The sequence below is a fragment of the Epinephelus lanceolatus genome, chromosome 2 (genome assembly GCF_041903045.1).
Source record: "Epinephelus lanceolatus isolate andai-2023 chromosome 2, ASM4190304v1, whole genome shotgun sequence".
In the NCBI taxonomy this organism is placed as follows: domain Eukaryota; kingdom Metazoa; phylum Chordata; class Actinopteri; order Perciformes; family Serranidae; genus Epinephelus; species Epinephelus lanceolatus.
The window spans coordinates 42,664,660-42,692,072 of record NC_135735.1 but is presented as its reverse complement, the minus strand read 5'-3'; the positions used below and the strand labels follow the sequence as shown (position 1 = coordinate 42,692,072).

At 41.1% G+C, this 27,413-nt stretch overlaps 1 protein-coding gene across 1 annotated transcript in view; it reads right to left on the bottom strand.

Moving 5' to 3' along the window:
- LOC117253061 (matrix metalloproteinase-15) overlaps positions 1 to 26,932 on the bottom strand; it is a 38,694-nt gene extending 11,762 nt beyond the window's left edge. Inside the window, exons 1-7 of the mRNA XM_033620401.2 lie at positions 25,874 to 26,932; positions 11,764 to 11,912; positions 11,235 to 11,357; positions 9,914 to 10,221; positions 6,334 to 6,495; positions 4,717 to 4,913; positions 235 to 373 (exon numbers count right to left, since the gene is read on the bottom strand). Coding sequence (XP_033476292.1) covers positions 235 to 373; positions 4,717 to 4,913; positions 6,334 to 6,495; positions 9,914 to 10,221; positions 11,235 to 11,357; positions 11,764 to 11,912; positions 25,874 to 25,993 — 1,198 coding nt within the window. The 5' untranslated portion in view covers positions 25,994 to 26,932. The remainder of the gene's footprint in view (positions 1 to 234; positions 374 to 4,716; positions 4,914 to 6,333; positions 6,496 to 9,913; positions 10,222 to 11,234; positions 11,358 to 11,763; positions 11,913 to 25,873) is intronic.
- Between the last annotated feature and the right edge of the window lie 481 nt (positions 26,933 to 27,413).

The window sequence follows — 27,413 nt, the reverse complement described above, 5'->3', positions numbered from 1 at the left end:
TCTGGATACTGTGGAAACAACAAGTATACCAGACAACTGCTAACTTTGGGCAATGCAGAGCTTGTCTTGGAAACAAACCAGCAATTAATAACATGATGACTGTACACACAGTGAGGTGCAGACCAGTGTGAGCTTCAATGCAAGTAAATCAAAATGAAAACACACAACACCACTCTTCTCCAGTACAGCATTCCTCATATACCAAAACTCTATATGCATGTGTTTGCTGCTTACCTTTAAAGAAGACGAACCTGCCGTCGTGTCTCTCATAGGCAGCGTCTATGTCTCCAGGCAGACCCCTCCAGAAGTGACTGATGGGCATGGGGTAGTTATCCAGAACCCTGTTCCTACGCACTCTCCAGAACCAACGGCCCTGAGGAGACAAAATTAAGAAGTGTGTTTGAGTGTGCATCATTTCTTATCATCAGTTAAGCTAGAAAAACTACATTTTCTTTTTCCTCTGTCTTTCTTTAAGGAATACTCCCCCCAGAAAATAACCAGTTGTATATTAATTACTCACCCCCTGTTACCTTTAATTTGTGATGAAAACTTTGTTTTTCTCACATGCCTCCACGGTGTACAAAGAATCCAAAAACCAAGAACATTATTGATTAATTGAAATCCTGGGCAACCACATTTAACAACAGCAAAACTATATCAAAACATCTGTTAACAAACTCACACAACTCCTGTCCACCTCCTGAATGAGCTGGAATGAGGTGGTATTTCAACTGAAAGCACAGGCAGAGTTCAAACGTACGTGCTTGCCAAGGCATGGTACTTCCCCCTGCATGAGACTGTTGATGCAGAAGTGTTTTAAATAGTAAGATTTTAGCAAAAATGCAGGTGTTTGGGCAGTTCTGAGCATACAACAAGGTAATGAGATTTGGATTATACTGGAAAAGTTGTGTGAGAGTTTGTAAACAGGTTTTAATATAGTTTTGCTGTTGTTAAAGGCGGCCCCCATTTACTTCAATTAATCAAAAACCATTTTTGGATTCTTCGTTCACCTTGGAGACGTGACAAAAACACAGTTTTCTTCAAGAATTCACTGTAACAGGAAGTGAGCCATGAATTTTCCAATAAAAATTTGGGGGTGAAGTATTCCTTTAATTCCTGGCTGAAACTCAAAGCCTCTGAATAAATCAGAATCAAACCAATGCTATGGCTTCTTATCTAAGTATAAATATAAATCTCTGTTCAGTGGATGCACAGAAAGCTACTGTAAGCAAGGTGTTCTCTTTTCATTAGTCAACTGATTATAACTATTTTACCTACTGACCTGAGCACTGTAGTAAGGTTTTTATGGTCACCATGCCAAGCAAACTGAGGTCTGCAGGATAACTAGACCAGAACGTACAATAAACTAACAATAGCAGAACACTGGCAGGCTAATAATAGTCCGTCTCTGCTCTGGTGGCTTTATCATGTCCCTTATTGCACTCTCTCTGTCGATCATAGCCACAAGATCACTTTTATCAAGAGCTGTTAGGGTGATTTCCTCATCAAGTCAGCAGCACAAAACATGGGAAATCACTGGTAGTACTTTTTAACCTAAGAACTGCTGAACATTCATATCTTCTCTTTGTGCTGCGCACACAAAGCAGCAGACAGATTTACACCAGAAGCCCTCAGACTCATTCATAAGTGGTGAGTCAGTGGCCCTGCTCGTCCTGGATAATGTAACGGTAAAATGCTCAGTGCTGCTTCTTTCTGGCAAGCACACCTAGTTTTGTCCTTCACGCAGGACACACTGGCAGACAAGACGGCGCGGCATGGTATGGAATGGAACAGAATGGAGATGGGTTGGAGAGAGCTGAGAGAAATAGAACAGGGCCAAACCGAACAGACTGCACACCCTTCGATCTGTGTGGTCTGACAGCTCCTTGCGTTGACCAGATTAAGAGTGAATTGACCATATTAGTCCTCAGCAGACGAGAGCTGATCCCAATGTGGGAGTCTTAATACTGAAAGCAGCTCCGTGTGCTCTGCTGGTTGTCTTTATGTCCAGCCTTCTGCTGTGAAGATATACGAAAAGTGAATAAAAGAAATGACAGCTCCTTTCTTCTTATAATGGACAGGACTCTGTGGAGAAGAGAGAGTGGCGCTGATGTGCTACAGATTACTCCCACTCATGCAGTACATTAAGTTGTTTTGCCAATGCAGAGTAATAGAAGGGAAGAACAATGTCTGCCATTAATAACTAGAATTTCTTAACAGTGGAGGCATCACTTCCAAATTTACATTGGGGAATATCTGAATATAGACAGCAGTCTGAAATGAATCCCAAGTCAAGTACTGAATAACAATAAAACATATAAATCAATAACAGTCAATACTAGCTGAACATTTCTGACAACATCTCAAGTGTGTACATCACATGCCTCTCTTTGTCCTTTCTGACACACTCTCGGAGCCACGACTGATGTATTTTACTATTTGGCACTTGGTAGGTGGCTGTTCCAAAAATACTTTTTCCATAATGTTTTATAGTCACAAAATTCAACTTCTCACTCAAAGTATATGAATTGCTTTTGGTCTGTATTCACTCTGATCAGGTCTGCAGGGCCGCCCATACGGAACATAATAATTGTTGTCCCCCATGGGGGATAATTGTTGTCCCCCATGGGGGACAATAATTATCATGTTCAGCCTAAATATGAGCAACGATAACCACATTTCATTTTGAACCAAAACATTCACCATTACTTACTAAAACAATTAAAGTAAATGTATTATTGTTGCTTGTAAGCAAACTGTTGCAGGAAAAAAAAAGAAAAAATGCAGGTGGCCAGCCACATGATCTGAGAAATTTAGTGATCTTAAACAAACCAAAGCCAATTTGACAGTGGCCAAACTGTAAAATTACATCTTTACGCGCGTCACGTGATACCATGGGGCCAAAATGACATCTGTAAATAAGTGGATAATATTTTTTGAGATACAACAAAGTACAAACACTTAAATAGCTCTTATTTAAATCACTATGTCCTAAATGTTGTAAAACCCAGAGATATTTTCCTGCTGTTATTCATGTGAACAAGGCTGAGACCGAGTGGTTGGGAGGAGGGGTTAAAGGAAACGCTGGTGCGCTTGGTCTATGGGCCCATGGATGCAGAAGATCTGGGTATTTTTATACCTGGAAGTAAAAGTTTTTTGGCTTCATGCATCACTGAGCAACTTTCAAAGGAATGAAAATGGCTAACCCTCCAATGCTGTATCCAGTTCTCTTCATAAATCTATGCTCTAAACTAGGAGAGAGAGCACGCGCATGCTTAATATGAGAAAAGCAGATCTGGGGAGGTCCTATTCACTTGACCTTTTCAGGGGCTCAGCCATTTCTGTGGGTGGGCCTAGTCATTTGTATTAGGCTAAGAACCGCCGGTTGGCAAGGAAAAAGTTAATTTTGGACACTGATTAATGTTATCTGGTCTAGCTTCATGACTGTGGATGAAACCTAAGAACACAGACATTACTGGCTGAGATGAAACCCGAGAGCACAGATATAACTGTCTGACCATGTGCAGCACTTGTCCAGGCAGCTGTAGGCCAAGTGTTATAACTACCGGTCAGTGTCAGACACACTTACAGTCTGAGATAAGAGATATTCATAGCCTGATCTCTGGGTGTTTGTGGGGACAGGGCTATTCTATACTTCACTCGTCAGCAATAATAATGCAAAACAGAAACATCTTCCTAAGTTTTTTTTATCTTTCTTTCACTCAAAGTAAACAAACAGTTTACTTCAAGATATGGCTGATAGTTTGATACTATTAGATATCTTCAGCTGCTTGAATCCGTGCTGCTTCCGTTCCCTGTGAAATGTCAAAAATTGCAGATATCATGACAACATTTGTGGAAGAGAGGCTGATGCTATTTTACAGTAAAGCCTGGGTGTTCTCTCTCCAGCTCTGTCTAATAGCTGCCAAACTCTTCAGAGTTCATCGCTGCCAACACTGGACGCCTCCTCTGACCTCTCTCACTGAAACACATCATTGCTTATCTTTGTAGAGCTGCACTATGTATAGAGCATCGCTGAATAATCCCTGAAGAAGAAATGGAGTCCCTTTTCTTCAGAAATTTCTGTTACTTAAACTTTGAGAATGACCATGTAAATTTCTTGCATGATCGCCACTGAGCAGGAACCCTTACCTGGTGGTAACACTTAGCAGATGTTTAATAACACGACCACAGGGCTGAGTTACATAATATCAAAAGACCTCCAATATTAAATAATGAAAACAACCCAGTTGACAGCAACTGCAGCCAACAGTGAAATGACCTGTAGGTAAAAACCCAGCTAATAGCTCAATACTGCTTCAGCCCTTATGAATATTTTGTGTGGGTCCCGAGGCTCTTTAAGTCAAACACCTGACCACACCCCACCCTTTAAACAGCGTTCCGTCTCATAAAAAACACAGGCCCTGTTGGTTTACAATCCACAAGGACCTGATTGAAAACAGAGCCCTTGTTGGCTGTGCACACGCCGTTTGTTTTAAACTGATTCTACAGAAAAGAATAAGTAATTTATTGACACTGTTAACTTGTCAGGACAGCTCCTCTGCTGGAAGCCAGCTGAATTTCCAAGCAAGGACATGTAATAAACCACTGTGAAGGTACAGTAAACATATCGCCTCTAATTTTTTATGTTCATAACAAGCTAGCAGGCTGTGGCTGAAGTTAACATCCTTATTTTCTGATCCCCAAACAATTTACCTTGAAAACAAACATCTCTCCTCGGAGCATTGCAACCGTGTCAAAGTTCCCTTCGCAGATATTGGGTCCATAGTGATCTGGTCTCTCTGTGGTCCTGGGACGGTCAGGATGCCGAGGAGGTGTTTGAGGTGGCCTGGGCTCTGGGCGGCGGGGTGTCACAGTGGGCAGGGCCTGGGTGGGGCCGCTGTCTGGTTGACCTACAGGGACAAATGGAATGAGTTAAACATATTGTATCACATTATGAATAATGACAAGATATACCTGGGACTGGCTGAGCAGGAAAAATGTTACCCAATATGTCTTACTTTTCCTTCAGTACTTCTGAAATGCTTGAAATCAATTTTCTAGATAAATTAAGGCAAACTATTGGGATAGGAATTTGGATAAACTAGAATTACAGCCTCACAGATGTATGCCTCCACCAACCAGTGACGCTGCAGTTTACATCCATGTCTGTCTGAACTCATATATTACATGCAGTGAAGACTTTGACGGAATTTAATGAAAGGTATTAAGTGTTATACTTCAGCAAAACATGGCTTCAACCCAGCAGCACAAATGTTCTATACAATCAGAGGAGTTTCAAGGTGGACACTCAAGATTATTCTCACCAATTCAGTATCTGACCAAATGTCTCCCCTTCTGTCTCTTAGTTTCGGTGTTGAATAATGTCCAGGAAAGTAATTTTGCAGAACATTCTGATATCACAGATAAGCTGACCTTTGAACTTTTGGATATAAAATGTCATCATGTCTTTGTTTTATCTTATTAGACATCTGTGTAAAAAAATTGTCATAAGTTATGGCGAAAACATGATTTATGAGGTCACAGTGACCTTTGACCATCAAAATCTAATCAGTTCATCTTTGAGTCTAATACCCCTTTTCCACCAAAATTAGCATGTGTACGCAGGTTGTTGTTTTTTTAACTGTGTGTCACGTCAGAGTCAGGCCGGAAAACAGGTTAGTCAACAGTAGAAAGCAGCATGGAAATGTTACAATGGTTACATCTTTATATATATCTGTTACTTATTTGGTCTCTCTTTCAAACTCAGTGCAGGCTAAGTTGGAATGATGTTTAAGTGCTGCTTGGACAGAGACAGACAGGGTTTTGTGGTGGCGCGTCATTGCATCTCGCTAGTAAAGGGGCTAAAACTAGCATGTTCACCTGTGCATTGTGTGACGTTTGGAGCAGGAGGCGTGAGTAATTTGACCTGGGTGTGAATGCCGATTGTAACCTTTCCCGTTGCATTAAAAAGCCAGATGTTAGCAGGTTTCTTGTGCAGTGGGAAGAGGGCTTAAGTGGATTTTGTGCCAAATTTTAAGAAACGCTCTGAAGGCATTCCCGAGGTATTATGCTCACTAAAATGGGACGGACAGAGGGATGGACAGATAGACTAATGAACCAACAACCCAAAAACATAATGAAAACACATAAAAATGAAAAGAAAATGGTCATCAACAGAGTGGTCATTTTGTTGCTGGTAAACATACAAAAAAAATATATTTCAATTTTACAGAAAGTGCAATCATCAGTTCATGTTTGCATGATTTAACGCACTGAAAGGGTTATTTATATACTCTTGACATCAGAAGAGTCATCCATAAAACATCCTACCATAGATCTGCTGTATGCCCCGCCGGTCGTCCTCAGGCAACTGGAAGTCGTCCGTCTCCATCCATTGGTAGAAGGGAGCCATGATGGCCAGTGGGTTGTTGGAGTGCTCTAAACCCAGGGCGTGGCCCAGCTCGTGGACTGCCACCAGGAAGAGGTCATTACCTGTGTGGATATAACGAAGCAAAGACACAAGTTAGGGGAGGAAAATTAGAAGATATGCACTGAGTTTTTTACATTTGATCTCAAGAAAGGGACAGTTTGAGTTTGTTCAGAAGAACTAAGAGAGAATACACATGCCCCTCTGCATTTATTCATGTGCCTTGGAAAAACAGGACGGCAAAAGCTGCAGGCAACAGAGAGCAGGAAGGCCCAATAAGTCCATGCAGTCAGTGTATAAAAACAGCTTTTCATTGTTCCCTCCCAGTTATGATGTCATTAAACATCTCCGTAGATGTGACACATAAATCACACACAGGCATGCTAATGATTGCTGATATGAATCAACATACATTTGTAACATTTCTACCCAGTCAAAGGATGCTGTTGTCCACTGCCACCACAGCAATTACACACTGGCAGAGCTGACACACTGACCACTGCATCAACTTCCTCTTTGCACAAAAGATGTCTTTTTTTAAATAGAACCAAAGAAAACCTGGTCCAGAATTGACCAACATATCCCTTAAAGTTCATCTCTGAAGTAAAGCCAGCACACACACGGTTATTTCCCCTCAGTCAATACCTCCTTGTTTCCCTGCCCTGCTCTTGGTGAACTTTGAACTTGCTAGGCATTTTGTCTGGCGAGATGGACTTTGCTGATTGGTCAGATTTGTATGAGTGACATAACGCAGTTGGGGGATTGGGACTTGGTGATGTCACTGCTGTGCATGCAAAGGGAAGGGGAGATGTTCTGGATGCCTGTCCTTGTACATCTCCTCATTTCCTCTTTGCAAAACACAAACACACGCAAACACAAACACACACACAGGGATACACACAGTTCATCTCCCCCACCATCTATAATTTCAGAGTCACATGAATGTCCTCATGGTGTACTAAGCTGCAGCTCACACTCAAGGAGAGAAAACAGCAGAGGGCAAGACAGAGTGCTAGAGATAGCTGGGGATGGAAACAAAGAGAGACAGAGAGAACTGAGAGCAGATAAAGAGGCCTTTGTGAGGTAACTGTGACAACCATTCAGTTTGACAGAGTAAACTTCAAAAGTCTGGGCAAAGTTAGAAGTTCAGCCAGTGCAACTACTGCTAATTCTGACTACCCTGTACACATACATGCATATTTTGTTATTTAAGCAGTATTTCAACTCTTTGAAGCTTTGTTCACTTGTTTACCATGTCTCACACCTCATTCATCAGCAGCTGAAGGGACTCCCTTTGACGGACACACACACTAAAGCAGCACCCCGACAACCAACATGGACTCTCCAAGTCATTTGCTCTGCCTTTTTGCCAGTAACTGACTCACATTTGTCTCATCTGACCACAAAGCACCACAAAAGCCTCTGACCTTTTACTGCTACTGGCCTTTAGCGTTTCATCTGTGTGAGGTGTGTTCGAGTGTGCCTGTCAGCAAGTTACTGGGCTAAAGGGTAGAAGCTGTTTTTGTTTGAACGTCTGTGCCAGAAAGGCTGATTAATCACATTGTGCATCACAAGGTGCAACTGCTCTTCTCTGACAAATCAAACTGAGGTCAAGGAAAGGGAAAGAATACACTTTTCCCACAAAGAATAGATTGAATGGATTTGTGCTTTTACCATCATATACATTTTTTATGTTTAACTATTGATCCCTAAGCTGAAGTCCGTTTCTGTTTGGCCTCACCCAAAAAGAGGTCAGAGGTCAGATCTGATTCTATCTCATACTCAAGGACACTGCAGCAGGGCTAACTAAGGCTCACTTTTCTCTTCACAAAAATTATGGTTGCACAATGTATCTTTTTTTTCACATCATAGTAATACCAACTTCTGTGTAAACACATTGCAAATGACTGAAGTATTGCACTCAGGGATTTTTTGCGTAAGTTGAAACAGTATCAGTATTGTGAATTTTCCTCATATCATGAAGCCCTTTATACTGTGCACTGTCAGCCAACTGAAGGGTCAATCTGTTTGAGTTTTGCCAGCTGAAAAAAAATCCTAAAATTTCACAAAGGGTAGAATATATGTATCAGCAATAGTGCAACTGTAAGGCAGTAAAAAGCTGAAGTTAAATGAAGACTAAGTCTGTGAAAAGTTTGACTAATTAGATATGTGTCTAACTGGTGTCAGACACGTTTGTAATTTGGTTCTACTTTGCTTCTGAGCTGTTTAAGTAGCGTGGTGCAACAAAGGGACCAGTCTGCAGATCTCCCCAAGTGGAACACACTCCCACTTACTGTGGCATTCCACCGTCCCTGTGATCTGTCCTGCTACACATCCCACACACAGCTGATCACACAGATACAGACACACACACACACACACACACACACACACACACACACACATACATGCGTGGTCACACATGCACACACGCAGAGTTAAGCTGTCTCTGTCTGCTGTGTGCATGTTGATAACAGGGCAAGGAAGCCCATTGTCACAGAATATCCCTCTCTAGGCAGCAGGGTTAATGGGTTCACAGCAACAAGAGGAAGACTTCTTAAAGATTCTTGAAAATGAAGACATTTTCTTAATCCTCACTTGTGAATATGATTAGTTTAATTCTAGACATTGGTGATAAGAGTTGTAATTGGGTTTAGGGTTCATCTTAAGGAAAGTGTAAAGGTTAGGCAATGGTTTAGGCAATGGTTTCAGCAAACTGAAGTCCTCAAAGGCACAAATGTACAAATATCTTGCATGTGTGTGTGTGCGCCTGGTGCAGCTTGACAGATGGATCACAAAGCCCATAGCGTTATTGTATGTCAGTACAAGTTCTTAGCAACATTTGAGATCTATAAAGAGGTGCAGTTGGGGCAAAGACTGTGATGTCAACAAGTGTCGACTTTGAACTTTTACAGAGGTAAATGGAGCAGCAGAGCCTGACAAATGAGAGATGATGTAGCTGGCTAAGCCATGCCAACTCTAGTTAGATGTGGAGGAAAGCGACGGGGACAGCTGTTTGCAATCTATTATACAGATCCATTACAACCTGTGCAACATGGCATGACTGCACTGCTGCAAACTGACCATAAGCTGAACACTCACAGAGATGATCAAGGACCTAACAGCCCCTCAGTCCTCATTTCTACCTGAAAGTTCAGTAATGACTCCCTCTGCCCTCGAGAAAAAGTTTTATAACACAGTGAGCTGTCTGTGTGGCTGCACGCACATAAACAGACATTCTACACACCAACTCAACTTGTACAGCAAAACATCCACCCACCTGAAGCCACTTAAGACAGTGTTTCTTTTTAAAGTTGTAAAAACCTCTCCCAGAAAGGTTTTTGTATATTTGGAACATCATTTTCTTTCTGGTTGTTATTTATGCTTTCTGTAGCACTAGGCTGTCACTAAGAAAAATAACTACTGTCCTTAAAATCCACAGTGCAATAGACATTCTGAATCATACAGACAGTAACCATTTACCTTGTACATTCTGGTTTCCTATGGTCCATGGTTCATCCGAGTCAAAGTGTGTGTCTCCACCCATCCCAGGTCCAGGGAAGTAGGCATGAGCTAGGAAGCCTCCCTCCCCATCGAAAGGAGAGCTGTCACCGTGAAAACCAGAAGCGAAGAAGATCATAATGTCGGGCTCCTTACGGCGTCCATATTTGATCTCCTGGTAGGGAATTTCATCAAAGGTCAACGGGGTCACCCTCTCCCAGACTTTAAAAGCGCGACGGATGGCTTCGTATGAATTATACTCTCCAATCTTGGGAGTGTAGTTCTGGATACTGTGGGAACAAAGAGGAGAAGAGAAAATGAATCTAACAAATACCATTGTCCCAGTGGAGTCATTTGTGGAGTCATAAGCAACATGGAAATGAAAAAGTAGGCCTGTCACAATAATTAGGTTATCAACTTATCGTATGATATATTGACATGACTTTGATAATTTTTCCAACCTTGATACTGCCTGCTGTGTTTGCATGCCTGTTTTCTTCACAAAGGATTGTCACCAATATTTTAGCCAGCACGAATCCTAAACAGCGGAATTTTCCCGACCATTATAGGACTTGGGAGCAGCAATTTTCCCTTTTTTCTTTCCACCCTCGCCTATTTGCACAAGTCCAACTAAAAATGAAACAACACTCAAAGATGTCACAGCATAGCTTAGCGGTAGCCTGCAGCTGTACGTCTGGAATGGAAGACGCACAGTCCTCATAGTTAGCTTGTCAACCTCTGGCAATGAGCCCAAAAGTCCAACAACTTTGTCCTCCACTCCGTAAATCCATCAGCAAACCACACGGCTCACAAGCCGGACATGGAGGTTAACTGTGGTGTTCGCTATGCTCAGCTTGTCTATAAATTGCAAAATGCATCACTTAGTTTTGTTTTTGTTGGCCAAATTTTGTATTAATTCTCAAACTGAATAATTGTGGGCTACTCCTACACATTTCCTATAGTCTTATACATACCTTTTTTTGTATATATTAACAGGTGTTTCTTACTTTTTAAAAAATATGTTTAATATTTTTTTCATAATCTAATTCCAGTGTCTGAATATTATTTAAAAAAAATCAAAAGTTTAATCTCTCTGAAAGGGTCTGTTTGTGATAATATTATCATTATATCAATGGCATATGATGGTCTTAAAATGACAATGTCCCTAAGCCCACTTATTTCTGGGACAATGTATCATTTCACAAGGTAGTTATTGTGATATTGTGATAGAAAGATTTTGTGGATGTACTGTGCATTTGTGGCAGGTCAGATTTCCTTTACAAGCAGAACGTCTTTTTCTTACCTGTAAGTGAGGTGGCTCTTGTTCCATTTATGTCCTGTGAGGGCATAGCGTTTCCGCCGCACGTTGGTTTTGATCTGGCCTCCAAACTTGTCAGGCACACCGCAGCGGGGTCTCCTCATGGCACTGAAGGAAGTCAGAAGCAGGCAAGAGATATATGTGTGAGAGTGTGTTGAAAGGCAGGAGCACCCAAGAGAAGAGATGAAGGGGAGCATGATGTTAAAACTTCTACATTCTCCTCCACTTTTTGTTGTTTAATTTAAAGTGTACATGTGAGCTGCCTAGTGCAGCCAGGCTTCTGATCCTGCTCCTCTAAAGTAACTGGGGATAACCTGCGCCTTGCTCAATGGTGGTTACTGAGTATTTGACCAGCAAAATCCTGTCCTGGTTAAAAGTTTATTTCCAAATTTGAGGCCAAATCATCATCAAAACGGACAGCAGGACAGTGATTTGGGAGCTGGTCCACATTAGATATTTTTATTAGTGGGTGTTCGTTTAAATGTGGAAAACATCCTAGTTAATCTCTGCTAACCTGATGGTTTGAGGGTCCATCGTTCCAGTGACCTCCAGGCCATAGAACCGCTGCATGTCGCTGACTGCGTTGGACAGGATCTGAGCTGATCGCATGGTCGACATCTGTCTGCTGGCCTGGGGCAGGTAACCGTACATCCTCAGCCATGCCTGTAGACAGGAAGAAAAACATACAGAAAACTGTTACATGTATCATATATACATACATTTATCATTATATCATCTATTTGTATATTGTGATGCCAGCTCACTTGAATCAAAGCTCATTAGACTTATATCTCTGAAGATGACAACACCAAAAAAGGGGAGAAAGATTTACCCTAAGACAGAATGTGACAATATGTCCACAAAAGCCATTTCTAACCAAGGATGGATTTGGGGCTGAAACAACTGCATGGAAATCTATAAAAACTGATTTTGTGGGTTCTTATGAATGCTTGCACAACCCTGCAGAACATATTGAAAAAAACATTCTGACAAACCTCTATTTCAGTGGATTACTGCCTGCCTTTGACCAATGAAATCCTTTGTTTCAAATGACTCTACCCCCTGGTCATACCTAGCTTGGGAAACATCTTATTAAATTTGGTTTCTCAACACACAATATTACATGACAAACACTGCGACGACTCCCTTCACAACCAAAGATCACCCAGCAACTGCCAACATTGTATGCTGGTCATGGAACAGGGCTAGCTACAAGGACATCAACACTGTAGGGCCTACTGTATCTGACTGTTCTCTGGGGGTGTGTAACTGGTAGGGCTGGGGTGCAGGGGGTTAATTACAGACTCACAGAAACGTGATATTTGACCCAATCACAGATGACGCAAAGTCTATCCCACCTGTTATGTAGAAACCTTATATCACACGCACGCACACACAGGCAAGCACTTGCCTATGGGGTAGTCTCAGACACTAGATACGCCTACACACGGACAGACTCCCCACGGTGGTGCAGGGAATGTAAAAGGATGTGTGTCTGAGTGTGCATGTGTGCTCATGCATGTGGCTGTGTGAGTGTCTTTGTGTGCAAGTTTACGCCCAGTTTTCACAATGCAGAATACTGCCTGATAATCTGTATTGACTTATCCACTCCTTAAAAGCCATAAAAACAAAACTCACCTCTTTCAGTCTGTCTGTCTCTCTCTCTCACACAAACCAACAATACACACATCTCATAAATCTGAAATACTGTATATAATAAGTGCTCTGGTCACATAGCTGCCCAACAAATTGGTTAGTGGAGGTGGTAACCCCCCAACCAGACGAAGGGTTTATTTGCTGTATGTGTGTCCTACACAAACAAAATATCCCCACAGTCCAATGAAAACAAATTACAAAGGGTCTCCCAGACCTGCCTTGATTTACTCTGTTTCCCCTCTGCCTGAGTCTTCTGCACTGTATACACAACTATTATAGGACTGTATGTAATAAAGGGAAAAGGACCTGTGCTCCTCTTTGAAATCACCCACTGATGAGAGGAGTTGATATTATCAACACAGAGCTACTGACATTAAAAGTACCAGCCCAGCTGGTGATATTAAACCTCAACATGACTTCAAACAGAGTACTTTGCCTGCAACATTCACAGCTGGAGATAAAACCACATTTTGCCTACACCGTGAATTAATGTAAAGAGAATGCATAATGCCTATCAATCAATCACTGTCAATTTCTGAGCTGAGTCTGACAGATACTGACGGCATCTCATCCTTTGTGATCAATTAATGTAGGAGATAACTACTGTCACCCATTAAATATGGAGCCTTTACTGAAGTGGCGACTCTTCTCTTTTCCCCAGAGGTTAGACTTTTACACCAAAAGTGCATCAAATTTTTCTGACAGTGGTGAAAAAAACGACAGGAAAGCTGTAAGTCATTCAGTAAGCTCATTTGTCAAAAACTTAAAAAAAAAATGTTGAAAATACAAGCAGATGATCTGTATTGTTAGGCTTGTTCTGGTTGTTTCTTCTTTAGGGAATACATTCATAGAAATATATGTAAAAAAAATTACCGCCTAGCAGCACAGAGGATCTATAGGCCTACAATTAGCACAGTTTCAAGGTGGACACCCAAAGTTAGTGTCCGCAATTTAGTCTCTGACCAAATGTCTCCCCTTCTGTTTCTGTTATCATTGAATATTGACCAGAAAAGTGTTTTTGCAGAACCATATGATGTCAGAGTGAAGATTTACTTGTGTTGTTTTTTTTTCTTGGAACCAGAAAAATATGCAACAAAACAAGAAATATGGAACAAAACAAAAAGAAGGAAAGAACACAGGTTGTTTCAAAGAAAAACTAAACAGTATGATGACACATGCGATAAGTGAACCATAGACACAATAAAAACAAGGGCAACTACAAACAATTGAAAAGACCAGCCAGAACACACCCTTACATTGGCATATAAATGACTGCACACAAAATTCCTGCGACAGTGCTTGAAAACAGCCTTGAGGAACCAATGACTGCAATTTTAAGTCCCTCTACAGAAGACTCCACAAATATGGAGCAGCATACATACAGGCTCGTTTGCCAAACTCTGTACATACCCTAGGTTTAGACAATAAGATGACCTTTGACCTTTTGGATATAAAATGTCATCAGATCACAGTGACAGTGACTACCAAAATCTAATCAGTTCATTCTTGAGTTCAAGAGGACGTCTGTATGTATGTATATATATATATATACATATATATATATATATATATATATATATATCTTACTATATAATGACGAAAACTCTGTCTGTGTGTCTGTCTGTGTGTCTGTTCCATGTTTTTCTCCTCGCTGACTTGGTGGTAGAGGGTCATGGGAGGATGCGAATGAAGCAATATTACATCAATTGCCCAAGCAACCGATTGAAATTGCAAACTTTGAATGGGCATATCTCATGCCCCGTATGTTGTAGAGACGTGAAACTTTGCACAGAGATGCCTCTCCTCATGAGGAACATATTTGCTTCAAGAACCCATAACTTCCGGTTATATAGATTTTCTGCCATTTTGAATTTTTTGAAAAACACTTAAAATCGATCTCTTCCTAGGAAGTTTGACCAATCTGCATGAAACTCGGTGAACATAATCTAGGGACCAATATCTAAAGTTCCCTCTTGGCAAAAGTTGGAAAACTTACTAAAACTGAGCTTCTATAAGTCAATGAATATTGCGGAGGGCGTGGCTCGTCACATAAAGGTGTATAACATCTCAAGGGTTTCACCGATCACCACGCAACTTTGTAGGCATATGACCACACATAATCTGAGGGGACCCCTCCATTATTGACCCCATCAAACAAAATGGGGGTGCTAGAGAGTTAATTTCTTATCGAGGCCTAACCGCCACATCGATTTTTACTAAACTTGGTAGATATGTATGTGTGTCATTCTGTCAGTCAGTCATTCTGTCTGTCCCACGTTTTTCTACTCACTGACGTGGTCAATCTATGTGAAACTGCACATAGGCATTGAGGATCGGCATAGGTAGAAGGTGACAAAGCTATGGACTAGTATATATGTACATATATATGTACATATATATATATATATATATATATATATATATATATATATATACAGCCCTCCAATCCGAAACCCCGCCGTTCCGAACCACACCCACTCCGAAATTGATTTTCAAGTCCATATCGAGTTTCCTGCATCAAACACTGCCGCCCGCTCTCCGGCCGCACTCGCACAATTCTGAAACTCGTTGTACTACAAAAGCTTGAAATGAACGTTCAACCCATTGTTTTTTATTGAAAATATGTCACTGTCTTCATTTATTATGTATAATTTCGCTAGCAGCGAACACATTTAGAGGAGACGCTTGTCAAGTCTTTATACGCGCGCCATCCGTGGTGCTGAAATCCCCGCTGCAGCCGCCGCTCTCTGCTGACAGCAGACCAGGGGAGAAAATAAAGACATTTCTTTGCTCTGTGCTTTCAGAAAATAACCAGGGTTAGGGTAAGAAAGACCAACGGTCTGTACAGCAGTCCCACCGTGTTTGCAGGGCATATCAGGCTGTGTGATTATGCACAAAGATTGGTTTAACGCATTGGAGCAATTTCATACAATTTCGGACATTTAACATAAACTAATTTCAATTCAACATGGTCATTTTCTTAGAGGATTCAGCTGAAGCATAATGAGTGTTATATGTCATTAAGATGAAGTATTTGCTTGTTTTGTGGTTAATGTATGGGATTTATATTCGTTCCTGCAGACAGAGGCAAAAGGATCAATGCGCAGCCTCCGTTTCCTTTGCATCCGTCTCGTTCATTCTTTGTAAACACGGTTGGGATTTGTAGGGGACATACATGTGTATGCCGCTCACTATAAAATGTGTTTACTAGCCTCATTTCTAGTCAAAACAAATCTCTTTACACTTAAAAAATACTTGTTTCAAGCAAATTTTCACTTGAAATAAGTATGAAAATCTGCCCATGGAGCAAGTTGTTTTTTTTTGCTTGCAATAAGAAAAAAAAACTTGCTCCATTGACAGATTTTTTTTCTACTTATTTCAAGTGAAAATCTTTGTCTAAAAACAAGTTACTTTTTAGGTGATGAGTCTTATTTCAATTGTAATGAGATTTGTTTTGACTAGAAATAAATATTCTTGGTAAGATTTTGAGTTTTTGCAGTGTACATACACACACATATACGCATGTACGTTTTTGACCATGTTGCGACTGTTTGAAGCAGGTCTTCATTCTTGCTGTTGTGGTTTGAGTCGTGTTGGGAGTTAGTGCAGGTCACTGTTCAATAAACAATTGAACTTAACTTTTTTACCTGCCTATCTGTTTGAGTGACAGTTTTATTGATCAGTAAGATAACTCTGACTTGGCACGAAGTTGGTTCAATTTAGTAAAAAGCTTGGATGTAGTTGCACTAGTTACTTTCATTTTGCTGTAGCTTAGCTTGCTACATTTCTGAGGGTGATAGCTTTGATGTAGTAAAGCTTCATTTAATATTAGAGTAACTAGTAGCTTAGCTCACTACACTTTCCAAGTAGCTTGCCCAACACTGTATATATATATATATATATATATATATATATATATATGTATACACATAATTTATTTTAGCATTTCTCCCTCTCTGTGACTCATCTTTGTCTTTCTCATCCTGTCAGTGGCTGTATCAGCTCTCTAAGTGAGTGTGTAGGAGCAGGAAGAGATGTGGAGAGTATTGAACTGGACGTGACCCTGACCCACCTCTGCCTGCAGATAAGAAAGCTTCAGACACACAATGACACACACGCACAAATAAATTCCAACACAAATATGCACTTCCTGAAAGACTATCTAAATACTCTCACCCACATGCACACACACGCACACACACACACACACACACACACACACACACCCAGGCAAAGGAAACAGGTGGCGGGGTTCACAAAACACTCTCTTCATCTGAAATAACTTCAGCATACGTTTTCACTGTTACACAATGACTATGAAGACACCAGCATCATCATTAGTATATCAGCTGGACAATAACTCAACACCAATGACTAATCAATAAGCACTCCTCCTCTTGGTTACTGTTGCTATGCCTGTAGTTTTCCAATCTTGCAAGACGTATAATGCAGTTAACAGTGATAAGAGTGGCAGATTTATCATTGTATATTTTCAGTAATGTCTGATAAAGGGTCCCTGGTTTCAATAAAAGGTCAACAAAAGCAGGCTTCTCATTTTTAGACAGTGACTATTGATTTTCCCAATTGAATTGATAACTGTCACTGGCAGATATTATCATGTGGGTTGAAAAATCCATCTCAGACTGACTTGTTTTAAAACAAAACTCTGTGGAGAGGCAAAGACCATTCCTTTCCAGTGAACCGCCATGGAACCTTATTTCAGAAAAAATATATGTGGTAGTTAATGGGGAGAAAAACAAGGAAAACAACAAAGTCACAGTTTGTTATAGAACTGCTTAAGTCTCAAGGGAGTTACGATACCTGCGTGTTTCATGCCAGGATATACTCACATGAGCAAGGGGTCTCACATGTGTTTTTCATGGCACATTTCAAATGGGATGAAACATGACAAATAATAAATTCATCTTAAAATGAAGAACAATACAGTCAGACCGAGTCACACAGCAGAGGGGACCTGCCTTCTCTGGAGCTGTACCCAGTGATCAGCCTCCTTTTTGCTGAATTTAACACATTGTATAAATTAGCCTAGCAGGTAGCACCCTTTTCCTCTACTCTCATGAAGCTGGGGACAGCAGCAACATTTAACAAAGGTAACATATCGGCTCCATTATTACTCACAAGGTTCAAAAACAAAAAATGTCTTAAACTAGACATGTTTTCCTCACACATACAACATGCTAACATTATAAGCATAAGCTTGTGACATTTCCCATTGCATTAATTAGCCTAGCTGCTAGTGGACTTTCCTCTACTCATATGAAGCCATAATGAATCACACATAAGATTTAAAATGCTATTTGTGGGGGCTTTATCATCTCATTTATTGTTTACGTTTTATGGTTTCTAATTTAAAAAAAAAAATAAACAGGAGGTCTGGGTTGACTTGCCACGTACACTCATCAGTTACTCCAAAATGGTGTAATTTCATCACTAACTCACTAACAGACAGACTTTCGTCTAGGGGGTCTGGCTGGCCTGCATTCTACGGTCCAGCCAAAAATAATTATTACCTCGCCATTGACCACCCTAAATATTTTTTTCCAAAATAAGGTCCCATGGGCGACCATCCAAACTCTTTAGATGCAGAGTATTGTTCTTACTACAGCCTATGCATACTACCGTGGCATGTAGAGAAATCCAAAGTCTGACAGGCATACTGTGCCTGGTTACCACTGAGCTATGACAAACTCTTCAGTATAAAATATTAAGAGAGCATCTTACCAGAGTTTGATTTCATCACAGCAGCATACAACCTTTGAACTTTTTTTTTTTTGCAAAATGCTAATTTTATAGGTTGGATTCCATTAGCTGGGTTGAAGAAAACAAATGATTCTTAAATGACAAAAAACATGTCCATAAAAGACAGAAAATCTTTCAAGAGCTAATTAGTAATGAGCAGCATTGATTGTTGCTTCATGTCAGCTAATGCTGTTCATATTTCATACTCTCTTAAGATAAAAACAAAGCACTTGCTGTAATGCCCCCACTAACGCTGGTAGTGTTGCTACAGTCACCCAACCACAACAGAAACTGCAGGAGAAACAGAGGAGTAAAACTGCAATTCCCATCAGAATTCCAACAAAAGTAATTTAAAGTAAAACCCAAGCTCGTATTCTGTGTAATCTCCAACATGAGCCTTTCCACATTCCAGCTACTTCCTCCCCGCTCCTCTGTGATCAGTATCTCCACATGGTTGTCATTGTTGCACTGATAGTAATTGATGAAAAAGGGAAATGCCTTCATGTCTGTTGATGTTTGTGTCTCGTGTATATAGGAATGTGAGGTTGTCTCTACACACTCTCTGTCCCTTTACCAAGCCAGTATTTACAACGGGCTGCAGTTGGGTATGCGGGAAGAGCTGCAGTGCTGTTGGGAAGATGTATGGAGGCATATGAACCCCTGCCACCCCTCACGCCCATCGTCTAAAACAGAAAAGTACTTCAGTCTGGCTGTTCACCTTCCCTCATCAGCTGGGCTGAATACAAAACAAGTCTTAGACAACAGGAGCAATAGGGGAGTGCTTGTGTGTGTGTGTGTGTGTGTGCGCCTGTACGATTGGCCTCGTCTATTAAATGGTCTTTCAAAGAGTCCTTGAGCTTACCTGCCAAAACCAGACCTAGCAATATACAACGAGCTGTAAAACCTGCCAGGAGTGTGTGTGTGTGTGTGTGTGTGTGTGTGTGTGTGTGCGTGTGCATGTGTGAGTGAGTGAGTGAGTGAGTGTGTGTCCACCACAATGTCAGCCAAGATACTAACAGAGCTTTTATTCCGGGGCTTGGTCTGCTGCCATCTCTTACCCCCAAAGTCCTACCAAGAAGATGGATAAGTAAATGGAGTACGAGAAAGAGAGAGAAACAGAGACAGACAGAAGGAAGAGGATTTAATTTGTTCAATTTAAAGATTTCATGAGGCACACAGAGTTAGAGAGGCAAACAGACATGCCACTTTTTCTGCCTGCAAGACAGTAATCCACACATACAGACATATGAAGCAGTAGAGCTGCACAAGACTGGGAAAAAATAACATTGTGATCTTTTTTGTCCGGGTTTGAGCAGCAAACCCCCTTTCATCACTGTTAGCGCTGCTAGCAATGTTAGCAGCATCAGCACGGCTAGTGGTGCTAACAATGCTAAGTGGGTTTTACCAGTGGTAATCACAAGTAAGCGGCGCTACCAGCTAGTGCGTAGTGCAGAGCAGCCAAAGCTAACCAGTGGGGACTGAAGGGTGGACACCGAGTTTTCACATGTAAAAGCAGCTCTGTCAGTTAAGCCATCGGAAAGCAAAAGGCAAGACATTTACAACACCACACAAAAGTTTCACCACCTCTAAATGGATAGCTCTTTGAAATGTCAAAGGAGTGCTGGACAAAAAGGAAAGCCTCTTGTTTGTCATGTCATTTTGCATTTTTCTTAGAAATCAACTGGTTAGTTAACAGTTAATGGGTGTCGGGCTATCAAAAGCAAAATTAACCAAAACTGACAACCCTAATATTGCAATGTAAAAACACTGGAATCTTTTCAAGATGAACTGAATAGCTGTATTTGTAAAGGATAAATCATTCTATATATTCTATAGTCTCTGCCTGGAAAATAATAACAAGAAAACCTGCGCCTGAAAATGGCATTTTTGATGACTGATGACTTTTTGAGTGTAAACCGTCCTCTGAATTGATTTTGGAGGGTGAAATTAGATACTTTACTACACTGGTTGACTCACCATGACACCATTGTATTCATATAACGTTAATAAGGGAGACCAGGGGCAATTATAAAGGGGCCGATTGTAACACACTGTTGAGCCAGCCTTAGTCACCGCAGGGTAAATTCATTCACCTTGACAGCCCTAACTTCCCATGTCACTTACATACGTAACCTGTCTTACAGGGGAAGACATGGCTAGTTACATTAGTCATCGAAAATGAGGACCATGTGAGTTTTCATTTTGTATCAAGCAGCAAAAATGTTGTAGTGTGAGGTGTTTGCGTTAATTTGCCTTACTTGACATCACACATCCTGCGATGCCGCTATTGCGCACATCTTAATGTCAATGCTGAAATGATATATTGTGTAGCCCTATAAAGTATACTAGGACACATAAAAACACAATTGGGCATAGGACAGGAAATACCAAAAACATATAAATAAATGCACAATTATCCTAAGACACACTCAGAGATGGCTTCCATCCAGTTTGTGAACATGGTGTTAGTCAATCACAGGGGAGCAGGGGGGAAGCGGTTGGAATGTGAAGAGACAGCATGCTGCAGATTACATGGATATAAAGAGGATACAGACTGAGGAAGTTGTCGAGTTATCTGCAGCAATAAGTCACTCATTACTACTCTCCCTACTATTGCTCAGCTTTAGCTAAAAAAATGCTGTTGCACACTTTTTGCATTCTCTCTATGCAGTCTGTCTTATCATGTCCATGTTTCTTTCTGTACTCTGTTTCTTTCTGTACTCTCCCATCCTTTTTCTCTCCTATTCGCCAGTTTTCTCTCACAGCTTTCTCTTCAGACAAGAGGGTCCATTGTATTTCCTAAGATGCCTTCGAGTCCCAGGCCCAGCATGCCTGTGCACTGTGTGTGTGTATGTGTGTGTCCCATTTAGAGAACAGCTGTCACATTCAGCCATCACATGCTGCACAGCTGAGACTGACCACCACCGTCCCCATCAACTTTCTCTCTGTCTTTGTATGCTCTCCCTATTTCATAAAGAGCCCCACCACAGGTTTCTCTTGGCCGTTGCTCTGATATTTCTCTTTTTCAATCAAAATTTCTCTGATTCTTGTCGCACTCACAATCTCTCTCTTTTTCCTTCATTCCTCTACCTTCCCACTTCATCCTTTTTGTCCAGACAGAGTAGGAGTTGAGGTCTCAGGCCAACTCCTAAACACATGGATTGAGCTACATCTGAGAGTGAGGATCAGATTGAACTCCAGACAAAGTATTACAGTGTGTGAATAAACTGTTGAGTGTGTGTATATCGTAGTTTCAACACAATCCAACACAGTCTAGGTTTGTTTTACAGACACAGGCTGCTATGGACCAAACCAAATAAGATACCATGTTATGTGATTTTATATGTTGATTATGCTGATCAAGACACACTAAGGCTTCATCCAGACTTAAATTCCGTACGCATTAGTTTTTTAGCACCATTTCAGAATTAATTTCTGTCCATATTATCACACCTGAAAAATGTGTATCAAATGACTTCACGTACACTAAGCATGCATGTACCAATGTAAATAAGGAAGCAGATTGTGTACACTGCAGGTGGTTGCTTAGTTACAAAAAAATCCTACAAGGATGGCGAAAAGTAAGACCAGTGATTTATTTACTAAACCGACAACAAGGTGAAATGAAAGTGACATTAGTATGGCGGTCAGAGCAAACAAATAGGGCAACATACTAAGGCAATACCATCTGGGAGCATTATCCATCATCAAAGAAAGCCATGGAAATGGGAAGTAAGTACCCACACAAGAAAGATGAAACCACAAAAGGCATGTGGACCTATCTAAAATGTTTTGACTCTAGAAGCTGTGGTAAGACCCAGTCAGGAGCAAACGTGGGTGTCTATGTCATGGCTTCCAAAAGTCTCAATTTTTGCCATTCCAGACTAAAACGCAACCCCGGAGTTTTCAAAGGTCTTCATTTTAAGGGCTCCAAAATACCGGAGTAGTGCGGAAAGTAGGTGTAAACGTAGCAAGAGTTATGTTTTTTTAAAACTGAAACATAATAGTGTAAAAGTAGCCAAAGTCCTTCTTTACCTTTATTTGAGAAAGTAGACCATAAAGTGTGTGCGTACCTAATTCCTTACCACAGAAAATCCAGCGTATTTTCTGTTCACACATACAAATTTCTATAATCCCTGTCATGGCATTTGTGAGTGAAATCAAATGTTCCTCTCAGACTACAAAGAAACGTAGCCTTTATCAGCCACAACAAACACCAGTGACTTCTTAAAGCAGGGTCTCCACTACCATAAGGATTAGTGGGCAGGTCATGGAGATCAGCAGACCCATCAACAAAACAACAGCATGACATGTTGACATGTTTAAGTCAACAAGAAGCACTTGTGGTCTTAGGACACATTCACACCCGCACTATTTGGTCGGCTTTAAATGAATCCTGGTCCGCTTCTATGGATAGTTCAGTTCGTTTTGAGTGGTATGAACGCTCATTCGAACTCTGGTGTGGACCAAACCCTGGTCCACTTACAGTGGGAATTTCAAACAGACTATCCAGCGAACCAAAGAGAGGAGGTGAACCAAAGAGGGGAAGTGACGTACAGCACAGTGCATTTTGGCTAGGAAAAAAAACAAAGCCAACAACGCAAACCGGGAGAAGCAGAGGTAAAAAAAAAAGAAAAAGTTGGGAAATGTCTCGTGGGCAGACGTGGAGTAGTGAGGAGATGCAGGTGTTGCTCCATTGTTTTTGTGGTGACCAAGCCAGCTGAAGGGGACGGATTTCCATTTTCTGTCCTGGCCAAGCGATTAGCCGGGTTTTCTTCTTCCTCATGCTTTTTTTCTTCCTGGTCAGTGGTTGTTTTGGGCAATACCGCCCCCAAACGAGCAGCTGTTGTAACTGCATGACTTTAAAAAGTGTAGTGTGAAAGTGAACCGAACCAAATTAAGGCATGAAATTTTTCAGCATTCCCCGCCCAATCAAACCAAGTCCCCTGGACTATCCTAGTGTGAATGTGCCCTTAGATACAAGCCTCCGTTCTTTACCATACTTGCCAAGGTGCTGCTGATTTTAAGATAACAATGCAGAAATAAAAATCATCTGAACTTGTCAGATGGAAAGTTACAGGCTTTCCTAACAACAACCGTGGCATGGCACGAGCATCCTGACCATATAGATATTTAGCATATCTTCATATGTAAAACTGACCCCAAAGTAAAGGCAGTCCTGACACTTACATCGTCTCATAATTTGACTTTTAATGCAAATAGCCTAATAGTGTTTTGAGTACCTACTTCTTAATAAAACATTCATGCACGACACCAGTCTGTATTGTCTTCTTTATTTTGCTTTGTAATACGACAGAGTAGGAGCTGAGGTCTCCTATAGCTATCCAGTAAATGCCTATCCAGTAAATTAACTGCTACAGGGGGACAATATTTGTTGTTGGCTTGACTGTCATTGACATTCAGCTCTTTTCAACAACACCACAGATTTCTACCAGCGCAAGAATATCCTATTTGGGAAGCTGTCAAGCCTTTCTTCTTCAATTAGTTATGGAGCCTTAATTTACTTTTGTTGGAACAGCAACCATCAATAAAGTGCAAGTGCAGCGTGTCCAAGATGCACTTTACTTGCGGAGATCTATGCTTGTATGGAGCATTCCAAATGTTAAGTAGACAACATGGGTAATGCAATTGTTATGATTTCAACTGACATACACAAACACAAACACATTTAGCAACAAGTGCTTAGGAATTTCTCATCTGTCCACACATTGTGTAAACCCTTTAGCTCTTGTCTGAGTAAGACACATTAGCAGACACCTGTGCACACCCACACAACCCCACACCCACACACAATACGCCACCAGAATATGTTGTAACCTGACTGACAAGCAGCTCCCTGAGTTTGGTAATGCAAGCTCACTTCTGATGACCAGGCGGTCTCTCTAGCTCTCTGTCTGTCTGTCTGTCTGTCTGTCTCTCTCTCTCTCTCTGTCAGGCAACAAACAAAAGCTCCACCACTAATTACCTTCTTATAGGTATAAAGTCGGCTCTTATCTCTTACATTGTCTCTCAAAACAAACAAGTGTCCTGGATAGCCGCTGGACTGGCGGAACAAACATGCAAGAAATGCTGGTTCAAGTTCCAACTTGTTACTTTGGTGCACTTTGGCTAATGACACACCTAAATGAGGTAAAAGAAATGTGTGCAGGTGTTCCTAAGGGTTAACAGGTCAGTGAAAAAGACATTACGAGCATTAAAAAATATGAATTGCCAAGAGAAAGATCTCATTGGATATCCTGTTGGAGAAGTAAGCTAAGTCTTGTTGATTCTGCTTTGCATTAAAATAGCTCTCAAAGTGATAAGCATGAGTATGATGCTTTGCTTTTTGTGCGTGTTTTGCCATTCACCTAAATTTTAAGGATAGGGTTCCTAAATTCTAGCACAGTAATTTTCAAAGAAAGGTCTAGAGGCAATGAAGTGTCTTTGAGAAGGTGCGATGGGAGTGCCCATTAGAAAAAATAAAACATCTCAACTCACGTTCAATTACTAAAGGACATGAAGGTCTCTGAGAGGTAGGGGGAATTACATTATAGATGCAAATGGTCAAAATACTGGGTCCCTGACAGGCAGATTTTTGGAACCCTTTGGATGTAAACGATTGCAGTATAAAAGAGTTTAAGTTCACATAGTTCTTATTTTGCCTGCCACAGTGTAAGGGTTTGCTGAGGAAGCTTTTCTTTTTGTGGACTATACACCTGTCAGTCAATCTGAAACCAAATGAACCACACAGCACAATAAGCTTGTGTTAATGGTATTATGGTTATAATGATAATGTAATTATTAGTATCATAAACCAGATGCTGTGCACTGGATGGTCCTGCGTTAATAATGATTGAAGTGTTAGACAGGTAACAATAATAATAAAGGCTGCTATCATGAATTGTAACAGTATAATGCTCAGAAGATGAATACCATTTTAAACACACTTGTGTGGTTATTTTAACGTATTTGACTTGAGCAAAATTGAATTGTACTCTTTCCAGTGCAGCAGTGAATCCCTGTTTCTTTGTGGAAGCAAACCACTGCTTGACACCATGACTTAATTTGGTCATTTTCAAATGGTGTAGTGTTAAAATTAATATTATGAAGTATTCTCTAACCTCTCCTGTCTCTGTTTTTACTGCTGTATGTAAGTAAAGAGAATCATTTAGTTAGTTTTATCAGTGATAACACTGTTGTGTTTTTACCTCTGCGTTGAAGGCGCTGGCATCCTCCGCTCCACGCGCCACCAGCGCACACAGCCACAGCGCGAGGAAGGTGCGTCTCCAGAGCAACCAGAAGCAACTGCTCCGCGAGGTGGAGGCCATGGTCCGAGCGCGAAGGAAATCACTCGTCGTTCGTCTTGGTTCAATCCCGGCGGTGTAATACAATGTCTCTGACGAGTTTCTAACTCGCGGTTTTGCTAATTCATGCGGTAAAAGCCCTAATAAAAAACTGCTGTAAACTACTCCCTGGCAAAAATGTTACGACAGTCCTCAACAGTGCACTTGCATCTTGGAAAAGAGCCCCACTCCAGATTTACAGTCAGAGCTGTACTACAAACCCACCCTCCATAAATGTCGGTAAGTTGTCTTCACTCATGTGTGAACCTGTGAGCCCATACAGCTTTCTCCTTCAAGTTTTTTTATAACGTTGACAGACCGTGGCACCTTTATTTGCTTACAGTGCTGTGTTATCTCTAGCGGGAGTAACCCACCAGAGCGCACGTCTCATTTAATAAACATCGAAGTCGTTGCCTTCCTCGTAACCTTGAAAGTGCACTTTACCAAAGAGCCACACCGTCTCCAGCTAAGCTAAGACTACTATCAGCAAATTGGGTCTACCGCAGAAATGCTCTGTAGTAAATCATTTACTGCCAACAATGTTCAAATCCGGCTGGTGGATAATCTCCCCTCGCGATAATGCCTATTACAGTGCAGTGAAATATACCCTGAGAAAGTTTGCAAACTACAAAAACAACAACAAAATGATAAGTTCACCGCACTTGACCGACTCCTTCAGCAGTAGCTTGAACCGGTGTCGTAGCGAGCACCGCTCTTTTAGACCGCGACCTCTCTTGTTAAAAAACATATATACATGACGGTTTCTTTGCCCTCTACATCCAGTTTGTCCCTTTTCTCAGAGGAAATCTTCTCGGACGCCGACACCTAGCTAGTTGCTATCAGTCATGTCCTGAGTGAGTGGCTCTGTGTTGTCTCCCGACCGGAGCGGGACGGACAGTGGACTGCTGCTCGTGCCTGTTTCGGTACCTAACGTGGAGATGCCAGCGTCAAGCGTGACAGCACGGTGACGAGGAGTCCCTGTCATGACTTTCAAAATAAAAGCTAGGTAATCTGATTTAGTCTGACAGCAGAGAGACGAGGCAGAAAGAGGGATATATGATAAACTAATACACAAAGCTTATTTTCTCCCTTCAAAACCTATGACATTTCCTTTCTCAAATATGGTCTTGTTAACAGCACACAACAGTTAAAACTTTGAAATGTTCGTGAGAGGTAATGGGAAAGATGTATTAGCTTATAACATTTTACACAGGCAGCCAAGAGAACTGCAAACTACCTGTCTTGGTTTTTAATTGAAATATTTTTAAAAGCTTTTTTTCCCCATATGATTACCTTTGCATCTTATTTTAAAGGCACATCGTTTCCGGCACTGTCTTGTCTCTTTGTGGCTGACTTGATGGAACTGACCACTACAATGCTCTAATCAACCGGACGGATGGAGGTG